The sequence below is a fragment of the Hibiscus syriacus genome, unplaced genomic scaffold (genome assembly GCF_006381635.1).
Source record: "Hibiscus syriacus cultivar Baekdansim isolate YM2019G1 unplaced genomic scaffold, ASM638163v2 tig00016004_pilon, whole genome shotgun sequence".
NCBI classification, from domain to species: Eukaryota; Viridiplantae; Streptophyta; class Magnoliopsida; order Malvales; family Malvaceae; genus Hibiscus; species Hibiscus syriacus.
The window spans coordinates 508,935-534,458 of NW_024062379.1; the positions used below are offsets into that span (position 1 = coordinate 508,935).

General features: G+C 32.8%; 2 protein-coding genes across 2 annotated transcripts; one reads left to right on the plus strand and one right to left on the minus strand.

Moving 5' to 3' along the window:
- Positions 1–9,530: 9,530 nt before the first annotated feature.
- LOC120208187 (uncharacterized metal-dependent hydrolase YabD-like) lies at positions 9,531–12,152 on the plus strand. The gene is made up of 8 exons (XM_039207519.1): positions 9,531–9,710; positions 9,810–9,883; positions 9,964–10,045; positions 10,184–10,234; positions 10,417–10,517; positions 10,802–10,955; positions 11,047–11,280; positions 11,963–12,152. The coding sequence occupies exons 1-8, from the start codon at positions 9,573–9,575 to the stop codon at positions 12,077–12,079; spliced, it is 951 nt and encodes a 316-aa protein (XP_039063450.1). The 5' UTR covers positions 9,531–9,572; the 3' UTR covers positions 12,080–12,152.
- A 532-nt stretch (positions 12,153–12,684) lies between these two features.
- Positions 12,685–13,212, minus strand: LOC120208166. Its single transcript, XM_039207507.1, has 2 exons — positions 12,823–13,212; positions 12,685–12,771 (listed from the first exon to the last, which is right to left on the minus strand). The coding sequence occupies exons 1-2, from the start codon at positions 13,210–13,212 to the stop codon at positions 12,685–12,687; spliced, it is 477 nt and encodes a 158-aa protein (XP_039063438.1).
- Between the last annotated feature and the right edge of the window lie 12,312 nt (positions 13,213–25,524).

The window sequence follows — 25,524 nt, forward strand, 5'->3', positions numbered from 1 at the left end:
ATGGTATCGATACATTCCTCAAGGTATCAGTACCTTGGGTATCGATACTGTTCCTCCCAGGTATCGATACCCTTTGAATGCCTTTGTTATTTTGACTCTTGAAGTATCAGTACCTGATGAATAGGTACCGATAGCCATAGCCCATATTTTCTTTTTTAAGCTCGAAAATCCACTCATTTTAGCTCAAACACTTAATGTTTCATCTCCTTTCCTATTCTTAACTTAAATACACTAACTTAAACCCATTTGTACTAATTTATCACATTTTTACCTTCAAAGTTCTATCATCTACGTGAAATTTAAGAATCATACTCAATTTTCAACATGTTCTAATTCTAATTCTAACATTTCATACTTCTTAATTAGGTTGATGACAAGTCAAAATTGGTCTTGAAATCTAATTACTCTCTCTCTACAAAGATTTCACTTACTCCCCTCTTTTCTTTAATCCTTCATAACTCCTTTATCTTTTGATTTTAATATAACTTAAGCTTTCCTTAAGCTTAAGTATTACCCAAAGAACATAAATCAAGCTTAAATTCAAGAAATAATCAACTAACAAATAAACTCACCTTTTCCAATGGCTTTACGTATGAAGGAAGAAGAAGAAGAAGAAGAAGAAGAATAAGAGAATTTAGAACCTTAATTTTACCTCCTCACTCTTCCATGTGGTTTTAATATAACCACTACCAATTAATTATCTTTCTATCAAATGATCATTTTTCCCTTTCTATTCTTCCTCTCTTGCTATATAATCATATACAAAATTTACAATATAAGTCCCCAAACTATTTAATCTATTTACTTTGACCAACAAATTCTGAAATATTTCACTTTAGTCTCTAACCCGGTATTGAGGATGTTACAAATCTTTCCTCCTTTAAGAAAATTCGTCCTCGAATTTTCACTGCACTAATAGATGAAGATATTGTATACACATCTTCTATTCATATTCACACATTACCTCTTCATTTAATCTCTCGTGTTATCATAAACTTAACTTTCATTAGTTTAATTCTTCCATTACCTTTATCCTTTATTCATCCATAACATTTAAAAATAACCCTCATGTCCTTTACTACTTAAACAAAGAGAAAATAATCCTTCAATTATATTTTAAACTTACTTAATACATATAACTAAATCCTTATCTCTCTGTCTACGTCTACTTAACTAAGAAACACAACCTTACATCTTCATCATAGATGATTAAAACATACTCTTTCTGAAATTAAAAAATCTTTCTAAAATACTTTACACCATTTTATTACTTCTATATCAACTTATAATCCATACTTCCATATAACCCTTGTCATATTGGTTCTTTTAAATTCCCTTTTTTTCATCTTAAACTTTTCTGTCAATCCTTAACTTTCATCGACATACCAATCCTTTAACTCTAGTACTCTCACTAACACATTACTTTGTCAAACTAGAGCCTAAACCTTCATCAAGCTCTTTATATATATATTCTTTCCAGTCAAAAATAACTCATCCTCCATTTACTCAACTTATCAAACCTTTATTCTTAATCATACATAATACAATTTCCTTGATTCAAATTCAAACATTCCATCTACATTTGTCTTATAAACTGATCACTGATGTATACAATCCTAAACACTTCCAAAATAATATCCCCATCACTTACTCTTTTAATATTTTCCTGATAACATCTATCCCCTCTACTCTATTTCAGAACGATGGAGATCTTTTAACACTATAATTTCTACGCTTTCACTCCATAATCAACATTTGCATGATAGTGATATAACCTATCCATTCCCAATATTACTTCAAATCCCTTTAAGAATAATTCCATCAAATTTTTAGGGAATTTTATTCCCTAAATCCAAATGGAATACCCTCTACATATCTTATTTACCCAAGCACTATGCCCTAATGGGTTTGTCACTATAATATCACTACTAGTAACTTCTAATTGAATTCTCAATTCTCCCACCAATTTACTACTAATATATGAGTATGTAAGCCCATATCAATCAATATCATAACACATTTATTATACAGTAGAAATGTACCTGCTATTATCTATGGATCATCACAATCTTCATTGGTCTTGATATTATACACTCCAGAAGTGGAGTGTAATTCCTGCTGAGTAGAAGATTCTGTCTGATTCCTTCCTCTACCTCTACCCCGTCCTCTCTGAGACTGTTTGACTGTACAGGCTCTCCAACCCTCAATGGACAATCCTTCATGTAATGCCTTGTTTCCCCACATCGAAAACAAGCTCTAGTGACCACTCTACACATTCCATTATGACTTCTTCCACAAAGCTGACATTGTCTAATTTGACCCTGTTGTGCTCGCCCATCACCAAATCCTCCAGATTGAGTTTGTCTAATTCTCATTTGACTTGGTCCTCTAGTGGAGGATACCATTGACTCTGACCGTGCTTGAGATTGGAAACCAGGATCTCTACCTCTCTTGGGTGGTACAGAGCTCTACGCTTTCGAAACCGTTCATTCTGAGCTCTTTCAAGAGCTTTTTCATGATTCACTACCTCTTGAAACGAGGAAAGATTCAATGCAATTAACATTTCTTTCAATCTGGGGCATAGGCCCTCCACAAACCATTCACACGCATCATTCTCTGTTGGAATCAACTCAGCCGCAAAATGACTTAACTTATTAAACTCGCACTCGTATTCATACACAGTGCGGTTCCTCTGCTTTAGGTTCAAGAATTCTTGATTCATTTGCTTGATGAACTGATCCCCTATATACTTATGCTTAAACTCTTCTAAAAATAAATAACATGATACTTGGTCACTTGTCATTCTTATAGTGACATTCGTCTACCAGATTCTCGCTTGCCCACGAAGCAAGAAGACTACTCCGTCTAACTTTTCCATATCAAAACAATAGAGTCCCTCTAGCATGATCTTCACATCATTGAGCCAAAGGTTCGCATCAACAAAACATTCCTCAGCTTCACCTATGAATTCAAGAGCTCCTAATCCCTTTAACTCATTTGCTACATTCATCCTCTGAACAAAGGGAGCAGGAGGTTGGAAAATCGTCAAGATGCCATCCAACGTCCTGAATAAATTGTCTTGGTCTTGCACAAGTACTCCATAAGGTGTCCGTTCTTCACCCTGCTTGGCCATGGCAGGTGAATTACTACTCTTAGCTAATCTATCATCTCCCGCTTTACTTCGGGAGTTATCTTGTCCGGACATCTAATAAGATATGACCAAATAACTCTATTATAGCATAACAACATACTTATTACTCATATCAGATCAGAAGTTATCACTACTATGTTGGCATTTACATATTTAAAGACACTCTAGACTCAGGTTTATACCTAGAATCAGCTAAACCTTAGCTCTGATACCATTAAATATAACACCCCAACCCGTATCCAACTCGGATACGAATCCGAGGTGTCACATTAACTTTTCAAAGCATGTACATTTATAAAAATTATACGAAATTTAAACTTTTATTAACACAAAAGCTATATTTACATAGTTAAGTTCAAAACATTACTAAATTGATCAGAGCATGTGTAAATTACACTTTTCTACATGCCAACACTTTTGACCCAACAAAATAAATACTGTGAATTTACTTCTGATTTGATCTTTGAGTTGAGATAAGATGCTCTGCAAATTCTAAACTTGCTCCTATTGCTCTTCTAAACCTACGTGTAAAAACGCTTATATGCTAAGTCATAGACTTAGTGAGACATAAAATATAATAATGCATTTCCTATAAATATGAACCTGCAAACTAAATACTCAATCATAATCATATCATAATATAATAATGTCACACATGTGATACAATATAAACAATAATAATATGATAACATATACTCATGTAAATACCTTTAATATCTTTTATAGGCCCATGTACATTACTAAGAACTTAAGGTATTCGAGTACATTGAGGTTGTGCACATATGCTGTCACCACAGCTCGTATAAGGGTCCACTGAGTGGCATGTGAAATATTTCCCGAAAGACCTATGAATATGTCCCGAAGGACCTGTGTCTATATCCCGAAGGATCTATGTAACCCTCGACTCTTGGCGTCCAACTATACCTATAGCTCTCATATCACATAACATGGGCATTATCATTTATGTTTGACACATATGCACATGTAGTCTCATAACTTCTTGTCACATAGATCATATAACATTCCTGTGTAGCTTCATAGCTCATTGTCTTATAGATATCATATCACATAGCTTGTATCATATAACATATACTATGGTCTCTTATGATCATATATTCATATATCTATTATAATCATATAACTTATTATCACATAGATCACACTCTTTCACACATAGTCTCATTATTCATTATTATATGGTTTATATCATCATCACATAACATATATTCACACAAATCATATAACATATACGTTAACATATTGATATATCATATGCACTCATATCAAACACATTCTTATATTCAAGAATTCATGCATTCTAATATAGGAAATAGACTCATCGCAAGTCTTATTTCAATTAAACTTCATAAACCAACTAGTATACACACCTTGGTCTCGCTTAGTTTCCAAATCCACCTCTATAATTTCATTCTTTGGATCGAATCCTAATTCGATGATCGTTTCGGAACTTGCTTAGGTACGATGTCTACATAATCATACATTTATACATATCAATATTCCAGATGGCATACTCTAATTTCTTATTTCTTAAACTAAAGAAAATGCTACATTTTATTTTCTATTTAAAGTAGTATCTGTACCCTCTATAGGGTATCGATACATTCCCTAATTATGGTTTTAGTACCATGCCTAGGTATCGATACCCATATTGCATTCTGTAATTCACGTTCAAAGATGGTATCGATACCTTCCTCAAGTTATCGGTACCCTGGGTACCGATATTGTTCTTCCTAGGTGTCGATACCCTTTGAATGCATTTGTTATTTTTACTCTTGAAGTATCGATACATGATGAATATGTACTGATACCCATAACCCAGATTTTCCTTTTTAAGCCCGAAAATCCACTCATTTTAGCTCAAACACTTAATGTTTCGTCTCTTTTCCTATTCTTAACTAAAATACACTCACTTAAACCCATTTGCACTCATTTATCACATCTTTACCTTTAAAGTTCTATCATTTACATGAAATTTAAGAATCATACTCAATTTTCAACATGTTCTAATTCCAATTCTAACACTTCATACTTCTTAATTAGGTTGATGACAAGTCAAATTTGGTCTTGAAATTTAATTACTCCCTTTCTACAAAGATTTCACTTATTTTCATCTTTTCTTTAATCCTTTATAACTCCCTTATCTTTTGATTTTAATATAACTTAAGCTTTCATTAAGCTTAAGTATTACCCAAAGTACATAAATCAAGCTTAAATTCAAGAAATAATCAACTAACAAACAAACTCACCTTTTCCAATGGCTTCACGTATTAAGGAGGAGGAAGAAGAAGAAGAGAACTCTGGAACCTTAATTTTGCCTCCTCACTCTTCCACGTGCTTTTAATATAACCACTACCAATTAATTATCTTTTTATCAAATGACCATTTTGCCCTTTCCTTTCTTCCTCCTTTGCTATATAATCCTATATAAAATTTATAATATAAGTCCCCGAACTATTCAATTTATTTATTTTGACCAAAAAATTCTAAAATATTTTACTTTAGTCCTTAACCTGGTATTGAGGATGTTACAATGGTGGTGGCGTGTGCGTGAAGCTGAGTGGATGGAAGTTACTAGGATTCAGTGGTAGTAGTGTATAATTGTAATGATTTTTTTTATTTTAAATTAATTAAAGTTTTTTGGGATAAAATTGGTGATTACAATATTTTTTTCATAATTAATTTGTTTAATAAGAAATTTCCTTATAATTTGAAGAACTATCTCGTAGATTGCCCTAAATATAAGGGTTATTACCAATTCCAATCTCTCCAATTTCATATAAATTCTTCACTAATCATATCACGCTATTTTAAATGAATAAAAGATTACTATTCATGGAAAAATTTAGAATTTGTAAGCGGAAAAACAACCAAATCGATATCAACATAAACTAAGACACACACAGGGGACGAGATTCAACATGGTTTGGTCTTATCTATCTCTACAAGCGAGATGAATAATAATACATTATAGATGTAGAGAACACGAAGAGTACAATTACAAGATATCACATGTATCCCAAAACCCGATATATCCCTAAAACCTCTCTTAATCCCTACAAAACTCTCTGTAATATAAACCAAAAAAGTTGCAGATCCCAAAAAGGATTACATCTCTCCAAAAATAATTATCTCTCTCACTAGGTTAACACATTATCTCTATTTATAGAGCCAAATACTTGGTTAGCAAGAATTCTTAAAATAAATATTTACTTTATTAAATAAACCTAATTACCAAGTAATCTTTAACCACTAGAATTACAATAAAATTCAACTTAATTACCAATTATAATTTGGGTCAAAATATAACAAATCTCCCATTGGCTAAAATTTCATAAAAAATCAGTATTCAAGTCTTCAACAACTTCAATCTTTACATAAGACATGTATCCGTTGAAGCACTGTTGTCAAGTCTTTAACAACTTCAATTCTTACGTAATATCAATTGAAGTATCACAATATCAATAGAGAATTACTTCCCTGAAACTAAAAACTAATTAAAGCAAATTCGCCTTACATGTCTCCAAATTCGCTAATAAAATCTACCTCAACAAATTCCTTTAAAAACTCCATAGCCTGAACTATAGCTCACGATACCACTTGTTAGAATTTGTAAATGAAAAAATAACCAAAGCGATATTAACATCAAATAAGACATGCACAGGAGAAGAGATTTTTCATGGTTCGGTCTTGCCTACGGGATGAGATGAATAACGATCCATTATAGATGTAAAGAACATGAAGAGTACAAGTACATGATATCACATGAATCCCAAAGCTCGGTATAGATACCAAAACAAAACTTGGTGTATCCTAAAAACTCTCTTAATCCCTACAAAACTATTTTGCAACATAAACCCCAAAAATTACAAAGATCCAAAAAAAAGATTATATCTCTCCAAAATAATTCTCTCTCTCATTAGGTTAAGACATTATCTCTATTTATATAGCCAAATACTTGGTCACCAAGAATTATTGTTCAATAATAATTATTGCCTAAAATAAATATTTACTTTATTAAATAAACCTAATTATCAAGTAATCGTTAGCCACTAGAATTACAATAAAATCTAACTTAATTACCAATTATAATTTGGGTCAAAATATAACAGAAAAGGTAAAGAAACTAGAGAAACTCTCCATCATGATAAAGCTCTAAGTGTTGGTTTTTGAGATGATGTTGAGTGAAAGCAAGGCGGGAACGATCTTTTGTTGAAGGGATGAATTTATAAAATTTTAAAGATAAATTTATAAAATTTTAGAGAATAAAATTAAATTATTAATATAAAATACAAAAATAAAATAGTTAAACTATATGATTGTTTAAAATCAGCAAGGATGACTATTCCCACCAATCCCATTGATCCATTCTGATTAGAAGAATGTCTGACAATAACAATAAAAATGAAAAGAGACCGATGGTTACTAATTAATATGAAAGTTTATATTTTTTAAAGAAAAAAATAACTTTAACTAATTATATTAATATTTTTTCTTATAGAAGTCACTAATTTTATTTAAAATGCGAAATATCCTAAATCACAATGAAGATTTACAATTATAATAGTAAATTAAACATATAATTAAGACAATTTCTTATAATCATTAAAATAATAACTAGCAACTTAAGATCACATAATAACCACACATGAAAGATTGAAATCCTAACCAAAAAACTTGAACAAAGATAGATACAAATAGATCTGATCACATTGACAAACGAACCACAAAAGAGAATCAAGCTACTGAAAGACCACCGACAAACTGCAAATCAGACTTGAACGACGTTTAAAGCTATCCATGTACACAAATTGGATATCTAAATCCAATCCGAGGGTTCAAAGCATGGAAGATCAACAATAAATTAGATAAGCACCATCTTGATCAATCGTGGCGGTGTCAAATCAAGTCTTAGAAAAAGATAAATGGAAAAAACGACCAAACAATAAAAAACATGTCAAAAGTCAGAAGAAAATATACCATAAAGGCAGATAAAAACGTGTTATACAGATAAACTTATTGAAAATAAAAAATAAAAGAAAATAAATATGTGATATAAGAAAAGAAAAGGATAATAAAGATACCAACAGTCGATAACCAATATTAAAGTTGATACTACCACATATCAACAAACGCAAAAAAAAAAAAAAAAAAAAACAACAACACACCAATCATGTTAATATTTTTAACGATCCTTAACGATAATAATTATAATAAAAATTAACAAAAAATTCTTACAAGTTTTAAAATTCAATGACCAAAATACAATAATAAATTATGTTTTTTATTTAAAGTTTTCTACAAAATACGAGGAGGAAGGATTAGAAGCTAAATCAACGTGGATATCACCTTTGTTAAGTTAGTGTCGATGACAAAACCGACAGATAATTTAAAAGCTAAATTATATAAAATGATCACTAAAATTTAAATAATTTTTTTAACTAAAGTTTCAAAAGTCACATTTTAATCAATAAATTATAAAATAATCACTTTATTTCCATTAAACTAATGGTATGTTACACTCGAAAAGATTAATACTCAATTTAACTTCTAAATCGTAACCAGAACTTCAATTTAATCTTTTAATAATTCTATTTAATTATAGCTTTAACAAAATTAAAAAATCATTTTTATCTACCTCAACTAATTCATCATCAACCTCATCACTTATAGATGTAATTTCAGGAGATTGCATTTCAGTGTAGTTGTGTGTTTAAATAAACTTCACTGTCACTTTTATGATATTTTACTGAGCTACTTTTTAAAATTTTTCAATATGTTTTATTTACATTGTTGGATCACATTGAGCTCCTTAGTTTACTATCCAAACTTTTTTCTTTAAAATATTTTTGGTTAGACACTCCTAATTTGGCACTCGAAGGATTAACGCATCAGCTACAATACTTTTATTGTAATGTTTCTATCTTATAGTATATCTTTATTTTGGGTGACATATGCCTATTTTTAATATACTTGTTTTACGATGTATTAATTCACTACCGATGTATGAAATTATCGTGATACTTGATATTTTGTTTACTCATGGTGTTTTATATCTTATATTACTTGATTTGATATATTTATTATCACTAAAATTTTAAAAATATTTTGAGATTATTAACGTAATCCGTTAGATCTAATCGTAACGTATAGGCTAAGTCTAAAGGAGTTGCATTGTGATTTATCAATAACTGGATTGACTAAAAAGTAATATTTGAAATGTTATTAGTCAATATTAAAACGGATCCAAACGTTAGTGACCGTAGTTGTAATTTAAGTTCATCTAAAAGGTTTTTGAAGGCCAAAATCTCTGTGGCAAAATTTGTAAAACTGTAAAACAGTAAATCAGGAATTATCGAAGACACTCGTAGAGAGAAAGGGGAAAAAAAACTGAAAAAGGAAGATGACAGAAATAGCCATTAAATTATTTGATGTTCATTGCAACCTTCAAGATCCCAGGATTCTCAACAAAGCACCCAAACTCATTTCCACCGCTTTGGATTCCGGGGTCCTTAACTTTGCCGTTAACGGAGTTCACGAGGTCGCTGGTTTTTCTTTGAATTTCTCAATCAATTTCGTATTTCATTTGATTCTCCCCTTTTTTATGATATTTAACTTGGGGTTTTCTTGAAAAGTGCAGAAAGATTGGCATTTGGTAAAAGAAATGGGCGAGAAGTATTCATCTGTTATTCCTTGCTTTGGAGTTCATCCTTGGTAAAACAAATTGAATACTTAAATATAGCTTTCGAGCTTGTTTTAGGGATTTTTCTTTTTACTGTGTTCATCTGTTGCAGGTATGTTGCTCAGAGAAGTCCAAATTGGTTCAGTACTCTCAAGGAATTCTTTGAGACCACTCCATCTGCAGCTGTTGGAGAGGTAAATTTCTTTAATGTTGTTCTAATTCGACTTAGTTTCATAAATCTAACCAAGGTATTTAGTAATTATTTTAGTTTCATGAGTTTGTTTATTTAAGGCCACCTCTTTCTCATAACAGCATTTTTTTGGACCTTTCAGATTGGTTTGGACAAAGGTTCAAAAGGAAGGGAGACTGATTTTAATGATCAGGTTCTGACTGTTTCTTGCTATCTTGATTGTCATTTATTTTGTACTACTTATGTTTACATGTTGCTGGACGTCACTGAAGAGTCGAAAAAACCAGCATTTTCTTTGGTACCATTAGTTGGTGTAAATGCATGTACAATAGGCATTTCCTAAAGTTTTCTGAAATTTTAAGTTCTATATTCCAGGTTGAAGTATTTCGGCAACAGCTCGAGCTTGCCAAAGAGTTGAAAAAACGAGCATCAGTCCATTATGTTCGTGCATATGGTGATCTTCTTCAGATAGTGAAGTATGACATTCTCTACATTTTTTATGGAAAGATTTTATCTTAAACATGATATTGGAGAACATTCCAAAAATTTTTTGTGCAATTTCTCTAAGATCTGGAACTTGGTAGATAACAAATAATTATGAAGGCAAGCAAGCCTGCTGAACTTAAGGCACTTATCACTGTCGGTGTCCTTAAATGTGCTCTTATCACATATGTATCTTAGCTGCTCGCTTACTGATGTACGTATAACATGCTCTAGCTACTACATGTATCTCCTTAATACTATGTATTAATTTCCTCATAGACGTTGGGCCTTTCCCAGATGGTCTCCTCCTTCATTCTTACCTGGGTTCTGCAGAGATGGTTCCTGAATTTGTCAAATCTGGTGCTTACTTTTCATTTTCAGGATACATCATGACATTGAAATTGCAGAAGGCCAAGAAAATGCTGAAGACAGTTAGTTCATCTGGTTTATTGTTCTGTTCATTTGAGTCATCATGTGAAAAAGTATAAGCGTACAATCTTTTTACTTCTGAAATTCGTGCAGATACCTTCGGAAAGGATATTATTAGAGTCAGATGCACCGGATGCAATGCCAAATTCAGAGTCAAGCTCTTTATTTTTGGTCGATGAAGATACTTCCCTCCGACAAGAATTTTTTGCTCAAGGGAGAAATTCTGCTTCAAATGCTAGCATTCCATCTGATAATCAATCTCTTACACCAAGAGAGGTGTCTTCATTGCCAAAAGATATGCTTAATCATCCGGCTAACATTCATAATGTATGCTTTCTCCTTCAACTTAAGGGTATCCTTTTTCGTGTACTTGTAGACTGCTTACATCTTTATCCTAATCTCTTAGTTTTCAGCCCATTTTCTTGTAGGAAATAAAAAAGAAATCAAATTATAGAGGAAATAGTTTAAGATAACAAGTTGTATGGTACAATGCCTTCTACTTACAGCATTTCCTTTTTAGGCTTATAGATTCTTGCTTTGTTTTCTGTAGTACAAAAAAGAGCCCCCAATAGGAAAAGAGACTGAATAATTTAACTTTGTAAAGAAAAACCATATATTAGATAGTTTATAAAAACGCTACTAGTCTAATTGAAGATCAAGATAGTAATATCTGGTTCATATATGATAAAATGAAGCATGGAAGACCATGATCTTATTTTGGTTGAATTCTAATTTCCAACAGCACTAATATGTCGTGAGTCATGACAGGAATACTTTGAAGTTAAAACCTCAATGAGTTGAGAGAGTCATCGATAGATTTGGTTATCGAATCTAAGACTGGTAGTTAAATACTTAAATTTGCTCGAGATGTCATCATTTAGTTTCTGACTGCATCTTGTTGTATATGCAACTTTTATCCCTATATGCATTATATGTATCCTATTTCCATAAAAAAGTATGTTTAGGTATGCAGTGCACACTGTTTGTAATACTAAGAATCTTGTTTCAGGTACTTGATTATGTTGCAAATTTGCTCGAGATTAGTAAAGAGGAACTTGCAGAGATAAGCTGTCGAAATGCGGTGCAATTGTTTTCTTACCAAGGTTCAAAAGTTGCCTTAGGATGATCTTTTAATGCTTTTAATCTTTCTATGCATTGGGAACATGCTTTTATACCTTTTCTGTATCTTGCAAATGTGAAAATGCTGAAATGTTTATAGAAAAACTTTAAATAAACTTGTATGAGATGTTTTTTCATCATTGTTTCTGTGATTTGAATTTATCGTTTATTGTTTTATTTCTATGATTTGATTTTTTTTTATTTGGTTCAATTTAGCTTTTCATAACTCTCCTGGACATTTTAATTTATGAATCATAGATCTACTTTCTTTATTCTCGTTTTTAGGATGTTTAAAGCTAAATTTGTTTGTATACTTTTTATGTGTCATAATTCATATTATGTATATTTTTAGATGATTATATATTGTATCATGTTCGAGTTATTTTTCGTGTCTTATTCTATCTCACGGATTTGTGTTGTATAATTGGATGTCTTAAAGCTTTTCAGCTTTCGTTTAAGTGGTAGTAATTGCATTATACTTCATGCTAAATGTAGCTGCATTATTTTATGTCGTCGAATAGACTCTTATGAAAGCCCAGGAATTGCAGAAAGTTTTCCTTCTGGGAAAAAAGATTATATATATATGGAAAACAGAAAAAGAAAAAGGAAACGTCAGGGTAACGGTTCTTTGACTTTCATAGATGCAGCGGCAATATGATCTTCGTCCGAAGCAAATCCGTTGGAAGATTGTTGCGCTTCCTGCAAATTTTCTACACCGTATTCGTCCCAATTTTACTATGTGCTTCCAACCATGACAACATCCCCGAAATGAACATGATGTTGATCACCATCAGGTGTTCCTGATGGAGAGCCTCCATTTTCCAACAAATGGATCGATCTTCCTGCATGTCCTTCAGAAGCACGAGACTTTTTCTTCGTTAAGCTGCTATGTTCCCTGTCAACATGTCCTCCATTGGTCGCACAAAAGCAATGTGCAATGCATCTGTATATGTAAGTAGCAATCCAAAAGATCCAAGGAATGCCTACAAGAACTATCCCAACGACTGAATACCAGGGCGTGGATTGCTCCTCGGGTTGGAACATATAAAGACATAAGAAGACGCCTCCGGTGACAACGCTGACAAAGAAAAAGGTCAACACGATGTAGATTCTGAAATCCCCGTGTACTGTTTCTTGCATTTGAATGTTGCAAGAGATGCAAAAGATCTGTGGAAGATAAACTTTTCTTTGTTTTAGTATATGATTAGAGCTGAATAAAAAAAGGGAAAAGTGTTGGGATCCCATGAAAGTTTAAGGGAATGAAAAAGAAAAAGAAAAAGAAAAAGAAATGAAGGGAAAGTGGTTTGTTTTTGTTAGTGTTGTTGGACGTTTTGCAGTCGTTGTGGTAACTAAGCTTAGCTGAAAAAACAACCAAACCGGCAAAACAAACGTATTATATGGTGCAAACTAGAAAGACCGAAAATGAAAACTGTCGTGGACACAAAGATATTGATTTCAACCGAGACTTATGGCATGCCCGGGTAGGGTTTGTAAATGAGACGAGACAGATTGTAAGTTATTCAAAATGGATTTAGTCAGAACTCGATCAATTATCAAATTGAATAGACTAAAATTTAAACTCGACTTAAATTCTTAATGAGTCGAAGTAAGCTATTTGATACCCGACTCAAAAAGTTAACCACCAACTCAAAAAAATAATTTATTAACTTTTAATTTTTTTTAAATTAAATTATTATTAATATTAACATTTATATGTTTATTTTTTTAAAAAAAATACAATATAAAGCTTTCATGTACTTAAGGTTTAGGTTTGAGCTCGAGCTTGATCTTCAATTGAGCAAGTCTGAGAATATTTTGAGCTCGAGTTGAGCTTAAATTTTTGATTTTAAGTCGAACTTGAAAACTTTATGATCGCGAGCTTTCTAGTCACGTCGAGCTTCAATTTTATACTTATGTTGTTTCTGACTGTTCAAAAAAATTCCTTTTGTGATATTTATGTTTAATGTTGAATTAAAATTCATAATTGTGAATATATATATATATATATATATATATATATATACATTGATATCATAAAGTATTAGACAAAATTAAATGGTCAATTATGTTATATTTGTAATAGGTATTAAAGTGTAGATATCATAAATTGTACTCATAATTTGATGAAAGAGGTAATGGTCTACAAGAAATAGGTTAAATTATATTACTCTCATCATGTCAGAGAGTATTTACAACAAGAGAAAATCTATCTTCTTGGAAGATCACAACCAAAGAAAGATTCAATGATTATAACCTATCAATTAATTCAGATACGCTTCCACATATAGTATTTCGTTTTTGATAATTTGACATGATTAGATATTAGATTTTGATTTCATATTTATTACGATTTGGTTCTAACAAGTGATATCTGTAACACCCCGAACTCTGGGTTAGTAGTTTCGGGCTAACCCAAGTGGGCCTTGGATAAACCCATTTACCTTGTAGGAAGCCTTGGCCCAAATTTGAGTTGGATTAGGCTTGGTTTGAGCCCAAATAGATATAAAAGGGGTATTTTTGTATTAGAAGCAAAGAATGAAGGACCAAGAAGGTAAATATCCCCTTTGTTGTCTCAAAGACTGAATTTTATTCAAGTTTTGTGATGTCACCAAGAGAGATAAGGGGAAAAGCTCATTTCCCTCATAACTCATTTCCCTCACTCCCTTTGTCAAAAATTGTCTCATCTTCTTAATAGCTCGAGCAGAGGTGGAAAATTTGTTAGCCTACATCTCTAGTCTGGATTAATAAAGATAAGTGGTGAAATTCTCATCCTTAAAGTTTTCGTTCAAGTCCACTTTCTTCTTATTTGGCCATAGTGGCCATTTATGGGGGGTTTGGAGTGGTTTTAGAAATCATTGTTAAACCAACTCATTTTTGACGAATTTGAACCTTAAAAAACCTTCTTAACCTCATTATAAGTTCCTAAATGAGTTAATAACTCATTTTCTTGTCTCACAATTAGTGAAAGAGATAGGAGAAAGCTTCAAGAGAAAAGACAAGGAGAAGTTAGTACTTGAGTGAACTTGGCGTTGATTCTCATCCGCTAGGAGTAAGGTAACACATTTCTGACTCATCTATACCACTTGTAGATCATTAGATGTTCCTAGTTATCATGCATGAATTCATGAAGCACGTAAGTGCATCCATGGTAGATTATGGCATTTGATGTTATAAAACATGAGAATAAACCTATTATGACCCCTTTAATCTTACATAAGACTTAATTAACGTTTAAGGACCTTAGATGGACTTATGGGTGAAGTTAGGTGTCATTTACGTGCTAAAATAGAACATTTATGGGCTTGAATATCAGTAGTGTATAAACAATATCAATATTATTTTTTAGACAACCAAAATAAATGGTTTTTTGCTTAGTAGTATCAGTACCTTGTTCATAGGGTATCATTATTATTCTTCGAGTACTGATACACAAGGGAGGGGTATTTGTACCAAACGTTTAATTTTAAATTCTAGTAGTCAAATCTAGTATCAGTACTTGGGGAGTATCGATACCACTCAAAGAAAAAGTATCGATACCCTAAGTAAAGATATCGATATTGAATTATTTTTCCAAACATCGAACCCAATTTTGGTATCGGTACCCAAAGCAGTATCAATATCCTAATAGAGAAGTACCGATACTCCAAATAGGGGTACTAATACTATAAGGCTTTCTCAGATTCCAGAATGCAGAATAGGTATCAGTACCCAAGGTAGGTATCGATACTAAAGGTTTGGTATATATACTAAAGGACTTACTATTAGTATCATCGTATTGAATTGGTCATGAAAACTAACATTCGAAAATTCATATTTTTTTAATTCGATAAATCACTATTCCATCTGCTAAATTCATAATATGCTCGGATAGTCATTGATAATCGAATCCTAACATTCAAGAAGATACAAGACCTATAATTGTTGATTATCAGTAAGCACCTAAAGACTAAAATATTGGAAGTACTATTATTGTTTGAATTATGCATAAAATTTGAATTAAATGGAAAGATTAGACGAAAAAAAAGGACTGGAATAACCTTGAATTATAATTTGACCAAAATGCCCTTGCACTACAAAAAGACCAATTTTATCCCTAAAAGCAAAAAATAACAGTGAATAAATATATCTGACCAAAATACCAGAAAAGGTACATATGTTGGATTGATCAGAGTTACTGAAATGTCCTCGAGCTACGAAATAAATAAAATAACCTTCAATGTTCAAATGACCAAAATACCCTGAACTCTAAAGGAACTAGAATACTTTGAAGCCTAATTTATCGAAAGTAATGCCATTGACAGAATTGAATGAATGATGATAATACCCTTAAAGTGTAAAAAGGACAATAGATGGCTATGATAATGGATACGACCTGGGAACTCATATTTTGATTCACTTGAACATTGAAATCACCTATTAAATTCCTAACCTATTTGAAAAACCCTAAAAATAAACTTCTACATTTGGAATTCTTAATACGTCGATCTACTTGTTTTTTTGAATGATCATTTGAAGACTAGATTATTAGAAGTGTGACACGTCACCGAAGTATTTAAATGATGGATTATCCTCAAGTTTTGAAATAACTAATGTGTCTAGACCCTAAATAACTAAAATAACATAAAATACCGAGATGACCTAAATACCTTTATGACTTGGATTACGTGAATGTCTTTTGATAGACTATGATAACACCGAAAAAACTAAATGATGTACTGCCTCTAAAGGCTATGGAGCACGACCCAAGTCGTTAGACATTTTGGCTACTATTACAACGTGAAAATGAAATAAATACCAAAAGAATACCTATTCGTCTCCTCAAGAACTGATCAATGATGATTATGATATTGATCAGATCAGTTGGTGCAGTCAGTAATAAGAAGTGAATAATAGTGAAGTATCACGGTATGAATGATTGACAAGTATAACATTATTAGGATCTGTAGTTCAATCAGACTCGAAATCTTGATAATTAAATACAAAATCTTGAATACCACAAATCATCTCTCTACCCTTATTGAGTTAAATTACTGAGAATTCTCGAAGAATCAAAATATCTGAAATACCTCTGTTTGTTTGAATAATGGAATTACTCCTATCATACTTGAAATCTTAAGTAACTATCATACAAAAGATTATGAATACATCCCTGATCACCAAGTAGCTCTGAAGAATATTTGGATCCTCTAGTGTGTTTCTTACGTGAAATGCAAATGTTTTAACTATTTTAAAATGTGATTTTCTGAAATTTCAGATTTACTGATAATTTGATTTACTTTTAACTGAACCATGGTTACCTAAAATGTGTTATATGGTTTCTTGTTTTCACAGGAAAATGTAATCGTTCTTGATTTATGGATTATGGAATTTAATAGTTTATGAACTATGGTTAACTGAAATGGGTTATCTGGTTTCCTGTTTTCACTGGAAAATATAATCGTTCCTGATTTATGGATCATGGAATCTACTGCTTACTACTTAAAATATTTTATTAGGACATTATCTGGGTAGGCTGGAGTTGGAGGTTTAGCTCTGATGAAGCTGGTAAATCCTTGGGTAGGCTTCGAGGCCCCGAGAAACTTTCTTGGGTAGGCTCTCTGGCCCCAAGGAACTCCTTTTAGTAAATCATGGGACTTAATATGGTGTATGGGTGGAGGAGAGTTATGTGGTTTATATCATTGTCACTCATACGAGATTTTACTGGATCACGATCCTGATATTACAGTTTACTATTGTATACTGTATGGGTAGGATTCTGGAGTATGGAGGTTCAACTCCGATCAAGCTGGTAAATCCTTACGGACCTAATGAGACCTTTGGGTTTGCCCATAGGTCCCAAGGTACTCCTATAGGGTGGTTCCTTTGTTGTGTTCTTGGGGTAACACCTTTTGGATGAAGTTCTGGGGAACTGCATAGCGGTATTCGGTTAAAGGGCATTATTGTGGTTTTAAAATATGTTTTAAACTACTAACATTTTTAAAAGATCTATATAAGTTACTCTATTTTGTTTGAACACACTAGACATCCTATTCTGATCTCCTGAACTTGGTCCTATGAATGTTTCCTCTAAACTGAAATCTTCATTTCTTTTACTTGGAGAAATATAGTGGAATCTCAGCTCATCCCGAAAACTTGTAGACGTCTGAATCAACAAGGAAATTTTATTGCTTTCCATTTATCTACATGTTCTTCAGCATCACTTAGAAGTTCTGTATTATTGATCTTCCCAAAGCTCACTATTTTACTCTCCATTTCAAGTTAAAAGAATCGATCCAGCACAACGATCAACTTTAGTATGGGGAGTTCACTATTTTAATCTTCATTCGGCTTTGCTTGAAAAGTACGGTACAAGTGTAATTAGGGGGCATGGAGGTCACATTTGGTTTTTATACTGAGTATGAACATGTATGATTTTAATTATGTCTGTAATATATAAATGTTTTTCCGAACTTGTATTTTAATTATAAATTGTTTTATGATTTTACACATTTTAACAAATTTTTTAAATTTTCCTGGAATTTTATTGTGGGTCGCTTTGGTGGACCTAATGTGACACCTCAGATCGGATTGGGTCACTCGCATCGGTCTGAGGGTGTTACATTTAGTGGTATTAGTGCTTAGGTTGAATCGATTCTTCTGGGTAGATCAGTAGATCGAATGTTATGGGATGTCTGGTTTGTACATGTCCCTAGATTATAACTGTACTCTTCTAAGCTGGAACTCTGATGTTAAGAAATCATTCTGTAATAGTGTACAAAAGTATATTATCTGTTATGACTCCAAAAAGGGAATAATGTCAACATCCGTCCCAATATTGGAAGTTACCCCATCAGTACCATGAGAGATTATTCATTTGAGAATTTTGACCTGACTTCTGACGTGAATTTGAGTTTTGTTACTCCTTAAACGTTCTGTAATGACAAGCTCATAACCAAACTTTATAAGTAAAGTTTTGAGATTAAGTTCTGTTACTCAAGTAGATCGGAGAACAAGGTAATTGGTCCAAACCTAAACAAGGTGTTATGCCTCAAAAGGTTCTGTACTGATGTACTGAATTGAAGAATTTTAGAATCATGCTCATTCCAATTTTATGAGTTGAAACCCAATAAGTGATGATCCTTTTTCCTCAACGATTTAATCAGTATGAGATTAAAAGAAAGGGGACGTGTTCATGGTAAAAGTGTAAATCTCGAGGTAATTTTATTACGTATGAAAAAAACGTTATATCTGCATGTTGCTTTGAAAATAAGCAAGTGTTATTCTGATTAAGGATTGGCATTTAAGGTATGTATGGTTTTGCGAGGAAGATTCTGGTCAGATTTTGGAAATTTGATAAGGAAAATTTTTGTCTAGAATGCACATTCAGTTGGTTAAAGTCTAGTAGAGGAATCATATTAATGTAAAAGGTACCTGAGAGATTTAAGAAATGAAGCAAGATCAATTTTCACATTTCTTTAACTTGATTAAATTTTAAAGACGAAATTTCTTTTAAGAATAAGATAATTATCATACCCCAATTTATGAGGCAAATAATAATAATTATAGTAATAAAAGAAAATTTAGTATTTCAAACTAATTTAAGTAAATTTAAGAGACTAAATTGCAAGTTTAGAAACTTACAGCTCGATTTTGAAAATCTGGGAAGTCCAGGGACTTAACCTTGAATTTTCCCATTTTTCATTGACAGTGAAAAATAAAAATCAGGGAAACCCCTCCCCTATGAAACTCAAAACCCTTACCCCCGAGCCGATAAGATTTCCTCATCAAATCACCCTGCTCCGGCCATCCGAGGCGTTGTCGACCGCCCTTAATCGAAGCGCCGCGACCGCCTGACTAAACCCCTGACCTTCAGATCGCTCGGATCGGCGGTCGTTCCTCGTGAGAGATATGAAAACCCACCCGTCGCCTTCTCTTATTTGACGTCACTTGAATCAATGGATGTCACCGCCCCGACCAATCAAAGCACCACCTCAGCTCGACCAAAACCTAACCGCCTAATCGCCAAAAGCCTCCATTGATTTTTATGGAGAAGCAGGAGAATATTTCGCCAGAGAGCTCTAAATTATACATATATTTTTTTGATTTCTGGCCATTCCATTCGTCGGCTAGCCTCACAGTAGCCACCGTTGCACTCCCCGGGTGATTTCGACTATAACCCGATCGAGACTGACGCCCATCATTGCTTCGTCTTCGATCGCCGGTTGGGTAAGGTTTCTTATGTTTGTTTGAGTTAATTCAAATTGTTTGGGCTGAAATTTGACTATTTTGGAATTAAAGTTGATTTGTTGAAACTTCGGAGTCATCGGCCGACCGAACCGCCCCTTGACGCCGTCTCATGCGTCGCCACACGTCGGCAGTACGTGTGGGGCTCCTCCCCAACTATGGTTTCTTATAGAAATGGTCCAGGTGGACCGGACCACCCTGAATCGGTCTAAAAAGGGTCTGTTTGACCTGAATGAGTTAACCCAAACTGAGTCAACTCGTCTAAGTCAACCCATTGACTTTGACCCGTTGGCTTTTACCGTTGACTTTGATCGAAAAGTCAAATTTTTTGAAAAGACATATTTATATTTTTTGATGTTCTGAGTCTGAATATGAAGTTCGTTTTGTGAAATTCGCACTTAGTAATCCATTTTTCAGTTTTTATCTTCGTATTTAATTTGGTTACTCGATTAAGTTTAGTTTTTGACGTAAATTTGGTTGCTATGTATCCGAGAAATTATTGGTCATTGAATTCAAGTTCGAGAGTGATCGAGTGGAGTTTAAATGTTTGATCGGTGGAGCACAAAAGTCGTGGTAATACTTTACTACCTTTTTTCATGCTTTATGGAACATGTTGATAATGGATAAATGTATGGATGTATATGATTGATCTATTATGCATGTTTGATTATGGATGGACTCGAACCAAATACGGTTTAAGTGATAAATTGGTTAAGACTCAATTGAATTACATAAAGGAATTGAAATACTGATAAGAAATGATTTCAAGTAGAGTGACCAGTCTGAAGAGTAAATAACCTCATAATCATTAAATTCTAATTATTTTTGTTAAAAGGTTTAATACTGGAATCACCTGATTATAAAATCATGAAATTGCCCCTATGGGATAAAAATGGCCTGGAATGAGCTGAGAACGAAAATATCTTGAGAATTCGTATTTTTTAATTTGATAAATCACTATTTCATCTATTAAATTCACGATCTGCTATGATAGTCACTAATAATTGGATCTTAGCATTCGAGAAGGTACAAGACCTATAATTGTTGATTATCAGCAAGCACCTAAAGACTAAAATATTGGAAATACTATTTTTGTTTGAATTCTTCAAAAAATTGAATTAAATGGAAAGACTGGAAGGAAGGAAAGGACTGGAATAACCTTGAATTATAATTTGACTAAAATGCCATTGCACTGTAAAAAGAAAAACTTTACCCCTAAAAGAAAAAATAACGTTGAATAGATATATCTGACAAAATACCAGAAAAGGTACATATGTTGGATTGATCAGAGTTAACGAGATGTCCTCGAGCTATAAAATAACTAAAATAAACTCCAATGTTCAAATGACCAAAATACCCTGAACTCTAAAGAAACTAGAATACTTTGAAGCCTAATTTATCGGGAGTAATGCCACTGATAAAATTGAATGGAATGATGATAATACCCTTAAAATTTAAAAAGGACTATAGATGGCTATGATAATGAAGACGACCTGAGAATTCATATTTTGATTTACTTGAACCTTGGAATCACCGATTAAATTCCTAATCTATTTGAAAAACCCCAGAAAGAAACTTATATATTTGGAAATTCTTAATACGTCGATCTCCTTGTTTTTTTTAATGATCGTTTGAAGACTAGATTACTGGAAGTGCGACATGTCACTGATGTATTTAAATGATGGATTATCCTCAAGTTTTGAAATAACTAATATGTCTAGACCCCAAATGACTAAAATAACCTCAAATATCGAGATGCCCTAAATACCTTTATGACTTGGATTACGTTAATGTCTTTTGATAGACTATGAAAACACCGATGAACCTAAATGATGTACTGCCTCTAAAGGTTATGGAGCACAACCCAAGTCGTTGGACATTTTGGCTACTATTACAATGTGAAAATGAAATAAATACCAACAGAATACCTATTCGTATCCTCAAGAGCTGATCAATGATGATTCTGATATTGATCAAATCAGCTGGTGCAGTCAGTAATAAGAAGTGAATAATAGTGAAATATCACGGTTTGAATGATTGGCAAGTATCACAATATTGGGATCTATAGTTCAATCGGACTCGAAATCCTGATAATTAAATACAAAATCTTGAATACCACAAATCATCGCTCTACCCTTATTGAGTTAAATTACTGAGAATCCTCAAAAAATCAAAATATATGAAATACCCATATTTGTTCGAATAATGGAATCACTCCTTTCATACTTGAAATCTTAAGTAACTCTCATACAAAAGATTATGAATACCTTCATGATCACCAAGTAGATCTGAAGAATATTTGGATCATCTAGTGTGTTCCTTATGTGACATGTAAATGTTTTACCTGTTTTAAAACATGATTTTTCGAAATTTCGGATTTACTGATGTTTTAATTTACTTTTAACTGAATTATGATTACTTGAAATGTGTTATATGGTTTCCTGTTTTCACAGGAAAATATAATCTTTCTTGATTTATGGATCATGGAATCTACTGGTTACTACTTGAACTATTTTATTGGGACATTATCTAGGTAGGCTGGAGTAGGAGGTTTAGCTCTGATCAAGCTGGTAAATCCTTACGGACCTAAGGTGACCCTTGGGTAGGCACTGAGAAACTTTCTTGGGTAGGCTCTCAGGCCCCAAGGTACTTCCTTGGGTAAATCATGGGACTGCATATGGTGTACAGGTGGAGGGTAGTTATGTGGTTTATATCATTGTCACTCATACATGATTTTACTGGATCACGATTCTGATATTACAGTTTACTGTTAAATTTGATTTCAACTGGATATTGTATGGGTAGGATTATGGAGTATGGAGGTTCAGCTCTGATCAAGCTGGTAAATCCTTATAGACCTAAGGAGACCCTTGGGTATGCCCATAGGCCCTAAGGTACTCCCTTAGGGTGGATCATTTGTTGTGTGCCTAGGGTAAGACTTTATGGATGCAGTTCATGTTCGGTTGGAGGGCATTACTGTGGTTTTAAAATATGTTTTAAACTACTAATATTTTTAAAGGATCTATATACATTACTCTGTTTTGTTGGAACACACTAGACATCCTATTCTTATCTCATGAACTTGGTCCTCTGAATGTTTCCTATGAACTGAAATCTTTATTTCTTTTACTTGGAGAAATATCAGTGGAACCTCAACTCATCCCGAAAACCTGTAGACGTCTGAATCAACAAGGAGATTTTATTATTTTCCATTTATTTGTATGTCCTTCAACATCACTTGGTAGTTCCGTATTACTAAGCTTCCCAAAGCTCACTCTTTTACTCTTCATTTCAGGTTAAAAGAATCAATCCAGCGCAACTATCAACTTTAGTATGGGGAGTTCCATTCGGCTTTGCTTGCAGAGTACGATACACGTGTAATTAAGGGGCAAGTAGGTCATATTTGATTTTTATACTGAGTATAAACATGTATGATTTTAATTATGTCAGTAAGATATGAATAGTTTTTTGAACTTGTTTTTTAATTATAAATTATTTTATGATTTTACATATTTTAACAAAAATTTTAAATTTTCCTGGATTTTTATTATGGGATGCTCCGGTAGCCCTAATGTGACACCTCAAATCGGATCGGTTCACCCGCATCAGTCTGAGGGTGTTACACTTCAGGTGCTAGCTAGGTGCAGATGCTCCAAGTACTCACAAGGAGCAAGCTGGTCGGGTGTACGATGTAACATCCCAAACTACGGGTTATTGACTAAATTGTAAAATTTCAAAATATAGTGATTAAAGTAGAGTAGTTGAATAGTTTAATGATTTATGTGGAGATATTTCCTGAAAGTTGTTAGTAAATATTAAAAGAGGCAAAGGGCAAATGAGTAATTGAACAAGAAAAATAATTAAATAATAATTAATGGGTATTATAATACCCATGTGGAGAATGATTGAAGAGATAAGCTTCAAAGAAATTCTCTTCTTCATCTTCTTCTCTTCTCCACGTGAAAACTCAAAGCAAAGGTGAGTTCTCTGATTTCTTGATTGTTTGTTGATTTTAAGCATGGGTTTTGATCCTTAAATGATAACTAAGCTTAAGGAATCTTAAAATCAAAAGATAAAGGAGTTATGATAGATTAAAGAAAATGGGGTTTTAAGTGAAATTTTGAATAAGAAGGTTTGAATGAATTTGGAGGATAAATTTGACTTGTCATCTATGAGAATAAGAAGATAGAAATGTTAGAATTAAGTTTGGATAACATGGAAAATTTGGTATGATTATTGATTTCTATATGGAGAATAGAATTTTGAGGTTTAAGATGAAATAAATAGATATAAATGAGTTTAAACATATATATTTGAGTTAAGAATATGAAAGGGAATGAAACTTGAAGAATTAAAGTTGAAGAGTGAATTTTCGTGCAATGAACAGTGATTTCTGGGTAGGTGCATCGATGCATTAAGGGGTGCATCGATTCATGGATATTTCAAAGCTATTATGTGTACCGATGCACCCATAGTGCATCGATACACCCCTAAAGGAAAACTGAATTTTTGGGTTCATTAAATTAGCTCAAGTTATTAGTATTGAATTATAAGGTTTAGGCTTCTGAAATTCATCTCAGAAATTATGTTTATGTAGATATTGAGACTAAACAAATTCTAGAACAATCAAAGAATTAGGATCGAATCAAAGCAAGGCTAAGGTAAGTGCAATTTAAATTGTACTTATGTGATTTATCAAACATTGGCTTGCGATGAGCCAATGATGGATTTACTATGGTAAGAAGTAATTTATAAAACGTTATGTGATTACTATGCGTGCATTAGTATATAGAAATGGATGTATGTTATTATATGTTTACACATATATATGGTATGTGACATAAGAGAAGGAATATGTGATTATAAGATCAATGATTACACGTACATGTGATATGTGACTGAAAAGAGAAGGTATGTGTTTATAAGAGAAATGATATGGATAAGTAATGTGAATTGTTATAAATGATAATGCCCATGTTATGTGATATGAGAGCTAGGGGTATAGTTGGCATGCCAAGGGTCGAGGGTTTACCTATGTTCTTCGGGACATATGGACTGTTTACCTATGTTCTTCGGAACATATGGACTGTTTACCTATGTTCTTCGGGACATATGGACTGTTTACCTATGTTCTTCGGGACATATGGACTGTTTACCTATGTTCTTTGGAATCTATGGACTGGTCCTTCGGGACATTTATACGAGCTGTGGTGACAGCATAATAGTGCA

Coding starts and splice junctions, on each gene's coding strand:
- LOC120208187 (XM_039207519.1), top strand. CDS start 9,573: ATGACAGAAATAGCCATTAAATTATTTGATGTTCATTGCAACCTTCAA. Junction 9,711..9,809: donor CCGTTAACGGAGTTCACGAG/GTCGCTGGTTTT, acceptor TGAAAAGTGCAG/AAAGATTGGCATTTGGTAAA. Junction 11,281..11,962: donor ATCCGGCTAACATTCATAAT/GTATGCTTTCTC, acceptor ATCTTGTTTCAG/GTACTTGATTATGTTGCAAA.
- LOC120208166 (XM_039207507.1), bottom strand. CDS start 13,212: ATGCAAGAAACAGTACACGGGGATTTCAGAATCTACATCGTGTTGACC. Junction 12,772..12,822: donor ATTTCGGGGATGTTGTCATG/GTTGGAAGCACA, acceptor GAAAATTTGCAG/GAAGCGCAACAATCTTCCAA.